Source organism: Tetrahymena thermophila (assembly GCF_000189635.1).
Source record: "Tetrahymena thermophila SB210 genomic scaffold scf_8254645, whole genome shotgun sequence".
Taxonomy (NCBI): Eukaryota; Ciliophora; class Oligohymenophorea; order Hymenostomatida; family Tetrahymenidae; genus Tetrahymena; species Tetrahymena thermophila.
The window spans coordinates 319,685-330,417 of record NW_002476413.1 but is presented as its reverse complement, the minus strand read 5'-3'; the positions used below and the strand labels follow the sequence as shown (position 1 = coordinate 330,417).

Sequence of the window (10,733 nt, the reverse complement as noted above, 5' to 3'; positions counted from 1 at the left end):
AAATAAAAAATATAAGAAAGAAAGTAAATAATTAAATAAACAAAAAAAATTACTCACTAACAAACTAAAACTGGCTAAGCAATAATGAATAGTGCAGTTTAACAATATTTTTATATTATCTCTCTTTAATTTAAACATTAAGAAGATAAACAAACAATAATTTAAAATTTAAAATAATATTAATAATAAAAGATTTTTTATACATAAATTTATCATTTAGTTTAAGAAATATTTAATTTCTTTAGGCTAATTATTTTAATTATATTAAAAAATGTTTAAATACCTTAATTATAACCAAATAAATAAACACATTCATGCATACATGTAAGACATTATATTTAATAGTTTTGTTTATATGAAAAAATTCATAGCCAATTCAATCATTTATTTATTCTAGAGATTAACTTATTTTATAAAACAAACATTTGATAATAAATAAGTATTAAATTGATAGATAGAGTAAGTTGCCATACAAATTTACAAAAAGATAGTTTTATATCGTGTTTTTTTACATTTAATAAAATTAAAAATTTATTTTTTTCAAAATAAATGACATATTATGAGAATATATGGTATCTATTATTAGAAATTTTACATTTTACGAATTTAAAGCTTTCTAAAACTCAAAAATAAAGCTGTTTTAAGCTTTTTATTTTATTAAGATATATTACATTTCGCCTTTTGTAAATTAAATAGGCATTTCACTCTACATTATTAATATAAAAAAAATTAATATTTTGGTTTATTAATAATTAAATTAATTCTTTATTCCTTCCTAGTATTGATGATATCTCTTTTAATTAGTGATATTTAATTCTAAATTAAATATAATCTTTTGTAAAATTCAAAATATTAACCAAAGTAAATATATTTTTTTATTTTTAACTTAAAGTATTATTTTTAAAATATCTTTAAAAATTGATATAAATAATTATTGTTTGTAATTAATTTATTTGCTCTATGTAATATATATGTTTTAAAGAGATTATTTTTTATATTTCAATTTATTGTAAAGCATTCATAAATTAACTTGAATTAAACTTAAGCATTTGTTCATAAAATTAGAATTATTATTTATTGTTATAAAATGATATATTTTTCAACTAAAAATACTTTTTAAATCAAATCAAGTTTTCAAAATGTTCATGTTATCAAAAAAAAAAATACAGAATGAGGTTTCTTTATTTTATTTAAAAAATCTATATTATGTATATATCAATAAGCTCCTAAGTTTTTATCTTCTAAATATTTATTTATTTAACTACAATTTTAATTATTGCCTCCAAAAAAGGAAATTTAAATTAAAGGAAAAAAAATTAATTATATTTACAAAAATTAAAAGGGGAAAATCAAATAATTAATTAATTTCTAAATAATTAGAAAAATAAAAAATTAGATAGATCTCACTACACAACCAAATTCATTTACTTGTAGTGAGCAAATAAACCACAACATAACCGTGGAGATTAGGATGATTCTTCCGAATCCAAAAATTCCATTATAATGATCGCCTTAAATTTTTAATACCCGGAGTCTGTCATTCACTTTTGCGACCACTCCCCATCAAGTTTTTAAATAGTTAACAAATGATCATTAAATGGAAAAGGGTATCCGGTTAAAGACCTCGAGAATTGGCTAAAAATTAAGTTTTTTAATCCAGGATTTCGATGTAAATTTCCTTTGGACTCAAAAAAGCTAAATTTTCTAGGTGCTCCCGGATACTAAAAAAAAAACATCCACTTCTCTTCCACCTCTTCTATTCCCTCTTTTGATTTTGGACTCCTTTAATGATTTTATAATCATAAAAAGTGAGAAAGAAATGCTCTTGAGGTGTTGTGCGCTCTTTCCTTAAAAAAAAAATAGGTACCTAACAAACTACCAAGAAGAAATAAATAAAAAGAAAATTTAAATAAAAATAAAAATAAAATAAAAAGTTAAAAAAATAAAATTTGTAAAAGCACAAACCTTACCACATAAGAGAATCAGATTAGAGAAAAATTAATAAGCATTAATTACTTAAACACAAAAGCAGATAAAAAATAAAAAAAACAAATAAATAAATAAATAAATCATAAAAATGAAGAAAATAAAAATAATAAATAATAAAAAATGAAGAAAACAAAAAAAACTAAACAACATATTTAATTAAATTGTTTGAAATATAATTTTCAATATTGCACAATTTATTTTTATTTTTGATTTTCATAATTCAACTTTGATTAGATTTAATTTGAAATTCAACAGTTTGTGATTTGTAAAATTTCATATATCAAAATTATTTATATAACAATTTTTTTATTATTAATTTTTTTCAAAATTATTGAAAGAAGTTTAATTATCAAAAGTGTTAAAAAGCAATTTTAATATTTATTATTATTTATGAAAATTTTTAATCTTCAATCAAAGTCAATTCAATTTAATAAAAAGATTAAATATTAAAAGCAAAAAATACTTTGTAATAAAATGTTGTTTTTATACTTAGTAGTATTTATTTTGAATGATTTTCTTTTCCTAATTAATCAAAAGTTCCACTGCTAGACAAATAATTATTCTATGCTTTTTGATTGTATTCATTGAATTTAATTACAAAAAATATTGCGAATTTACAATTTTATCATTTATCAACGTTTATTCAACATTTAAATTTAAAAAAGAACTTATTTTCTATTATTTTGCTAAATTATGTAAGTTTGTATTTATTTATATTATGATAGTTTTATAATTTAATCTAAATTTTATATAGAAAAGTAATTCTTAAAATGCCTTTTTAATTATGATTCATTTAATAGTTTGCTTAATGTGAGTCATCGTAGATAAAAAAGTTAAGATTATATATTCGTTATTAACTTATTTTCTATCATTGTTATTATTTAAAACATAATTTTTGAATATATCAAAGTAATAGAAAAAGAAAATTGAAAAAATCTTACTACCAGTAGAAGGTAAATTAATTAATAAAATAAATATTATAGATAAAATTTAAATTCATCACTGATGATCTTTTTATTTTTTCAATGGAAACCTTCTTTTTTTAACTTTTCTCACTTAAAAACTATTATAACAAATGTTGTAATTCATTTTAAAATGGAACTATTTAATTAAAATGTATTACATGATTATTTTACTTACAAAATTTAATATTTTTTAGAAGTAAAAAAACCATTCGAAAAAATAATTGAGATAGATTGATTAATAGATAGATAAATAACAAACATCCTTAATTAAAATTGATAAATAAAAAAGTAAATTTTATTTTTAGGAACGACAAAAGTACATTGAAACCAATCATTATTTATAAGTTAATAAAAATCTTAAGAAAATTAATTTGCTGAGTGACTTTAATCAAAAATTTTGAAGAGTAGATATGCAAAATTTTAAAGAATTCAATTTTTTTCTTTAATAGTTAATAAATACAAACAAAGAGTAGCAATTTTGTATAATAAAAGGCATCATCGATCAATATTGTTGCTTTTATTAAAAGAAAGCACAAACTATACTATCTCCAAAAAGTGTTAAATTTAAAAATATAATTTTACTTTGATAGCAAATAAAAGCAAGAATTTTAAATTTGTATAAAGAAACAGACAGATTGGATTCGAAATTGATAGCAATTCAAGAAAATCCAGTCAAAGGCCTTTATAATTAATTGTTTATGAAAAGCATCTTAGAAATATTTCAAATAAAGTACTTTCATTTTGCAAACTAGCAAAGAATCAAACAAAGAAACGAAAGGTTTTGATTTAATTGATTTAGTAAAGACTACTAAGAAGAATCAGAAAGAAGCTCTATTAATTGTTAATAAATAAAGAGACAATTAAATAATATTTTCAATTGATAATTCTTATAAACCAAAAAAATATTTATTATTATAATTATTTAAGTAGCTATACAAGCGAAAAGAAATTTTGTAAAGATTATTAACTAAAAACAAACAAATAAAGAAATTAAGTGAATAAGAAAGAAGAAAGAATATATTAAATAAACACCAAGAAAAATAGATCAAAGCTATTATAAAAATAGTCTAGACATAATTTTTACACCAAGTATACAGATTAATCACACGATAAGTGATATCATTGACTTTTGAAAAAAACTAAATCCTAAGTGAAATTAAATATTTCAGTCTATGAGTTTTCAAGATAAGCAAATCAAAATTGTGGGAACTTAAAGTGATGCGGATTATAATGAGACACCAACTTCTACAAACGGAAGGTTGAACAATAGCAGAGGAAGTAAAATAAATATTTTGGATAAACTCTTTTTAATTTGACTTATTTTAATGAGCAGATAATCCTAATTTGATACAGCAAGGCAACCCAAATAACTAGCATGAAAATGAAGGAAACGATAAAAGTTTAAATGATGTAAGCGGATTTAGTAATAACAATTCGCTAATGATGTAAGATGTTTAAGGTAATAATTAAAATGAAAATGATGAATGTGAGGAATGTGATGAACATATTTCAGCAGTTTTTTGTCGCAATTGTGGATAAAAACTCTGTAAGTAGTGTGACTTAAGAATTCATAATAGAGGAAAAAGACTTTTGCATAAAAGGGAGAATATTTAAGTAAAGGGGGAAAGTAAGGGCTAGACCTAGCAAACTCAACAAGTTTAATAATAGCAATATTTCAATAGCCAAGCAGTTCAAAATTAGCAATAGTATTTTTAAATGCAAAATTAGAATCAAGATATAACTCCTTCAAAAAAACAATTACAGCAGTAGAACAACTTTGCAAATCCTCCCCTTAATCTACCCATTGTTAATGCATAGGGTAATTAAACGATAGGAAATTATCAATAGCAATATTAGTAGTAGTAGTAGTAGTAGCAATAGCAACAATTTTAACTTCCCTCTACCCCAAATGGGCTAAATCCTAATCTATCAAGCTTGACTTTTGGGTAAGGCACACCAAGCTCATAAACTAATAAATCAGTAAACTTCATGTAGTAAGGACAAAACTCAAATATGATGGCTTAGAAAATAGGTGACACATTCACATTTTCTGATGGATAAAGCGGAATGCTCATGAGTGGAGGTAATAAATAGTTAGATGACAATTAACAATAACAAATGCTTTATATGATAATGCAAATGTAGTAATAAATGTAGTCTCCTCGTTTGCAAGACTAGTAGCCATAATTTTTCTCTCAACCAAATAATTAATAGTAATAAAATTTAAATTAGCAGGTTTTACAATAGCAATAGTATTAGTAGTTTTACACCTAACCAGTAGGTCAATAATAGTAGCCAATAGGCTTTTAGCAAACTCAGTAACCTCTAAGTAGTCCTTGCTAAATTCCTATGATACCAGCAAATATGGCTTAAAACTATGGTCAGCAGTATTAAAATTAATAGTAAAACTAATAAAATTTGTAATAAGCCAGCAGTAGCGGATAAAATTTAGGTTAACAATAACAATTTTTTGTTGGAAACTTTTTGAATAACACAAATGTAAGTGCTTCGATAGATAATTCTTATGACTAAAATCAATCATATAATATGTATAATTCATTTAATTAGTATAAAATCAATCCAGAAAATAATGGAAATACCCCAACAATGAATAACGATGAAAGTAATCCTTAGCTTTAAACTCCTAACCTGGCTCCTTCTTAAAATCCAGTTAATCGAAATTTCTCTGAAATTATAAGCTCTTCTAGATAAAATAAGACTTTTAATGTTTCTGTTGATCATGGATTTAGCTTTGGAGATGAGCAAGAAAATACCTCATTCATGAGCTAAAAAAATAATGCAAACAACATCCCTGTTAATCCTATAGAGATATCTCTCTATCAAGATTTTAGTCACTTTGATAGTAAAGATATTCAGTAAGAAATAACTAAAAAGATACTTATCGAGCATGCCAAGTAAGGAGATCTTCTTGTAAAATTAGAAACATTTAAGTAAGAAATTAAAATAATTTTTTAACTCAGAATAATTACAATTTAAGATGATATTTATTTTTTGAATTTTTAAACTTATTTGAATTTTTATGTAAAAAATTTAGGGAAGATTATCAAAAAGAAGTAGGAAAAGGATAATTTGTTAACATAGAAAAAATAGTAAAGAACTTAGAATAAAAATAAGTTATTCATAGCACTATCAGAAAATTTGGAGACTCAAATCCTATTCAATATATTAGCATCCATTTAAATTAAATATCGATTGAAGTAGTTATATGGATCATCATTTCCATTAGAAATGATGAAATGACTCCAAACGAAAAAATGGTACTTTCTAGAATCAAGGAATGTTATGGAGTGAAAATCAATCAGTTATATTGGAATGGAGTTATTCTATATATTAAATCTCTTGCTGATATTAATGGAGACATTATCTTTAATAAGCCTAACATTCTGAATTTGAAATTGAAAAAATTCAAAGACCCTTTAAATAATACAGAATCTTATCTTATGTATGTTAAAGATACAATTGAATGGATTCACTCAGATAATGGTCCTATTTTGCATGAAGATAAAGATTTATGGAGAATATTCATTGAATTTATTAAAGAATTCTTCTAAGAAAGCGAGCCGAATGCGTTAAATACAAGCAGCTCTGCAGGAAATATAAAACAAAAACACAAATGGACCTCTTCTGTTGAAAATGTTCATACTAAATCTACTAAGAAAACAATAGTGCGTCCACCAAAATCTATTAATAAAGCTATTCCAGGAGGAAGGTAAATAAATATATAAATAAATAAATCTTTCTTTTTTAAATATAAATAACTTAACTTTTAATAATTTAAATAGATATGGCTGCGCCTAGCTGCTTAAATGCTGCGGACCTCTGCCTCTAAGAAGTTGTAGTTTAGGAAAGCTCTCCTTATTTGTTTAGGAAGCTATAACTAGAGGAATATTAGTTTACTACAAAACTTTATTAATTAAACCTACTAACTTTGATTTTGATGAAGTCATGGATATTACAGTCTTAGATTAGCATGCAGAGAGTGAAGTAAATAACACAACTTCTCTTGTGAATGCAGGAGATATGACAAACAGGACAGATTCACAAAAATCTATCAAGAATAGTGGTGCTGCTGCTACTGCCTCAGTATCTCATGTTTTGCAACCTTCTGTAAGCGAAGATAAATTATCAAAAGAATAAATAGAAAAAATATAACTAATCAAAACAACAATTTTAGAAATCTTGCTTGAAAATAAAAGAGGAGTTAGTCTTGCTAGATTACCAAAATTAATTCAAAAAAAAATAGAATTTACTTTTGATTTGCATGAACTAGGTTTTCCTAAGTTAAAATCTCTTTTACAAACTATTGCAGATGTGATTATAGAAAACGATGGCACTACTTAAGCATAAGCTGTTTTAAAAGTAAATATTTTCTTTAGCTTTATTTTTTCAAATACCTCCCTTAGTTTAAAAAATAATATAAAAATAATTTTAAAAACAGATTTAATTTTAGAAGGAGGTGTATTTTTTATTTTATTTTACTTAAATTTATATTTATATAAAATAGCAAAATTTGAGTGGAAATTTGTAGACAATAAATTAGTTATAGATGCAAAATAGTGAGAGTAATGGATCTATAAATGGTTAGCAGTAAATTTAATAAAACAGAATAAATAAAATTACTCCATCTGGAATTCCTAAATCTTCTTAAAATAATGCTCCTAAATTCTTTGGTAATTCTCCTGCAATTAATGTCTAAGATTAGGAAGAGCAATAAAATTTAAGTAAAGAATATCAATCTGCACCATAGCCTTAATCCAATAATAACCAAAACAATAATACAAATTAAAATAACTCCGGAAACAATATTCCATCAATTTCAAATACTTAAACCGTTAACAACTAGCGCGATTTAAGTCCTCACTCCTATAATAAAAAATTTTGTACTTTAAAGCCTGATAATTATGGCAAAAAAGCTTAAAATTTGACAAATGGAAGAACTTTTTCCAATTTAGATGATTACAGAAGCAAAGTAATTAGCACAATATAAAGCATTCTAAATGATAATTAATACGGCTTGATGTCTTACAAACTTAATGAGCTTCTTAACTAGAAGCTAAATGCAATATTTTAGTTTAGTTTATTTGGATGCAAAAACTTTAATGAATTTTTAACTTAATACACTGAATCTTTTGCAGATATTTTAGTAAAGCAAAATAATTTTATTATCTATTCAAAAAATTCTCAGCTGAACCCATTAACAATGCGTGCTATGCATCCTAAAATTCATTAACAATCTGCTTCAGTATAAGGAACTTTAACTACTTAATAATAAAATTCTTCTTAGTAACCATAATAAAACTATGGTATGTAGACATATCCTTATGGATAATCAGTACAATAATAATAAGGTCAATCATCTTAGGCAGGAGATAAAAATGCGGCTGGAAAATAAATGTAATCACCACATACTAAATACGAACCATAACAGTAATACCAACAGGGTTAAAAGCAATTAATGAGCAATAGTTGCAATAGTAGTTTCCTTTCATCTCCTCCTCAATTCAAAAACGATTCTTTTTTCCATAACAACTCCTAAATTTCATAAAGTTTTACCAACTTTTCAATCAATATAACTGGTAATCAACCATCTGAAATAAACAATTAAGTACACGAGGAATCTCACAACGAGCTAGATGAAAATTTAAAATTCATAGAAGAACTTCTAAATGATGAGGACAAACAGTCACTTGGACATCATAGAAGACATTCATCAAACTCTACTGGTACTTTCCGTGCTTTCTAAGGATATGACAATAATATTTTCTATAACTAACTAAAATCTCCATAGAATAATTATTAAACTTAAAGGAAATATAGTCCTTTATATTCTAATGATTTTCCTGAAATAATACATGAAGAACCAAACCAAATGCATGGATACAAATATGGATAACAAGGACACAATCCTTCTTAATTCGGACATTAACCTCCTGGTTCTAAGAGTATGAATATTGAGTTACAAGGATTAGCAAACAATCAAGTGTACTAAAACACTAATCATGTAGACAAAAATAAATAAAAATATCGTCATAAAACTCTCAATTATTAAAATTGAGTATTTATTTCCTATTCAACTTAAATAAAAGTTCAAAAATTTTGAAATTTTGAATGTAAATCATAAGAATAATCTTAAAAACAAGCTCTTATAAAATTTATAATATTTTAAACTTGTAAATTAGCTAGCAAAAACTCTAATTTTATATTAAGAGATCTATTATTAATTTATGTTTACATATTTATTCATTATATATATTATATATATTATATATATCTTCTTCATTTCTCTTATTCTGAATTAATTTGATATTTAAAATCAATATACATCTCAAATCGCTTTACTAATAACCGCTTATTAATTATTGAATAACACCAGTATATCAAAATAATAAAAAATTTGAAGATTTTTATTTTATCTAAAACTTACAGTTTAGCAAAAGCTAGTTTAACCAATTCATTATTATTTTTTATTTGAGGTTATCTAAAAATTAATTTAAAATACGTTACCTATTCTTCATCGAATTAATAATAAATTTTAGGCATTTGTATAATTATTTATTTTTTAAAAATAATTTTTTGTTGCAACTTCGAAAAGTGTATTTTTATTTTATTAAAAATTTTATATATGAATTGAATTTTTTATAATTTTGATTGATTAGCATGTAATCAAATTAGTAAATAATAAGAAAAGAATTAATTAACTTTTTTTATTTTAATTTTGTAAAAAAAATTTTTTCTTTTATTAGAATTGATGGATCAATAAATTTATAAATAAGCAAACTATTTATGATAAGATATATGAAAAAATTTTTCATAATTTTTCTTTTGAAATATGAGTAATACAAATAAAATTCTTTTTAATATATTATTATTTGCAAATATTAAGTATTAAATCAAATTTATTGTTCCCTTAATAAACCTAAATATGTTATTTTTCTTCATTTAAAAAATATTCAATAAGATTTATAAAGAAAAAACTTATTAAAAAGGTAGCCAAAGTCTTATAAAAGTAAGTCAGTTACAAGTTTTCTAAAGTAGAAAGAAAATTAAGAAATAATTTTACAATCAACTACCTATTTTTGTGACTTATCACTTATTTGATAATAACTATAAATGTAGGATAGTAATTTGAATGAAAAATCAATCAGATACATAATAAGTCAAAAATTAATTAATTTATGATAAATATCGACACAAAATAAATACCCTTTTAAAGTAGAAATAGCAAATATTAGGCAATTAATGCTTAGAATAAAATTTAGAATATTATTTTAAATTTCAAATACTATTGTGTGATATTATAAGATTCTCACTATATTTAACATAAAAATTCATTTAAAATCCCCATATTTTTAGCATTTTAACAAGGTATAGCAATATATTAATGTTTTTTAGAAATCCCAATGTAATTTATTATTTAGAATTCTGATTATTTATTTACAGTATATTGATATGAACTAAAAAATGATAAGCGATTTAAAATTTTAATGGTTAATTTTTATCCTAATTATTATCATTTATATTAAGATTCAAGTAGTCTAAGTAGTTTTAATGATTATAATTTATGTTAATTGACTAATCAAAATATTTGTGGGAGCTTATTCATCTATTTGAAAAATTAATGATTGATATCAAATATTATAATCAGTGATGACATCTTAAACGCAATATTTATACCAGTTTACTTTTAATAAAAAAAATTATATTTTTTTTTATTCATGGCTGGTAAAATTCAAGCTTATCAATCTTTCTATAAACAAT

General features: G+C 23.0%; 2 protein-coding genes across 2 annotated transcripts; both read left to right on the top strand. All coding sequences in view use genetic code 6, as the record gives it.

Annotated features, from left to right (window-relative positions):
- Positions 1–1,503: 1,503 nt before the first annotated feature.
- TTHERM_00129220 (hypothetical protein) lies at positions 1,504–1,791 on the top strand (the record flags this gene model as incomplete). Its single annotated transcript, XM_001016394.1, has 2 exons — positions 1,504–1,567; positions 1,661–1,791. The coding sequence occupies 2 exons, from the start codon at positions 1,504–1,506 to the stop codon at positions 1,789–1,791; spliced, it is 195 nt and encodes a 64-aa protein (XP_001016394.1).
- Positions 1,792–4,126: 2,335 nt separating this feature from the next.
- Positions 4,127–9,030, top strand: TTHERM_00129230 (B-box zinc finger protein; the record flags this gene model as incomplete). The annotated part of the gene is made up of 5 exons (XM_001016395.3): positions 4,127–4,232; positions 4,288–5,905; positions 6,010–6,684; positions 6,758–7,334; positions 7,480–9,030. The coding sequence occupies 5 exons, from the start codon at positions 4,127–4,129 to the stop codon at positions 9,028–9,030; spliced, it is 4,527 nt and encodes a 1,508-aa protein (XP_001016395.1).
- Between the last annotated feature and the right edge of the window lie 1,703 nt (positions 9,031–10,733).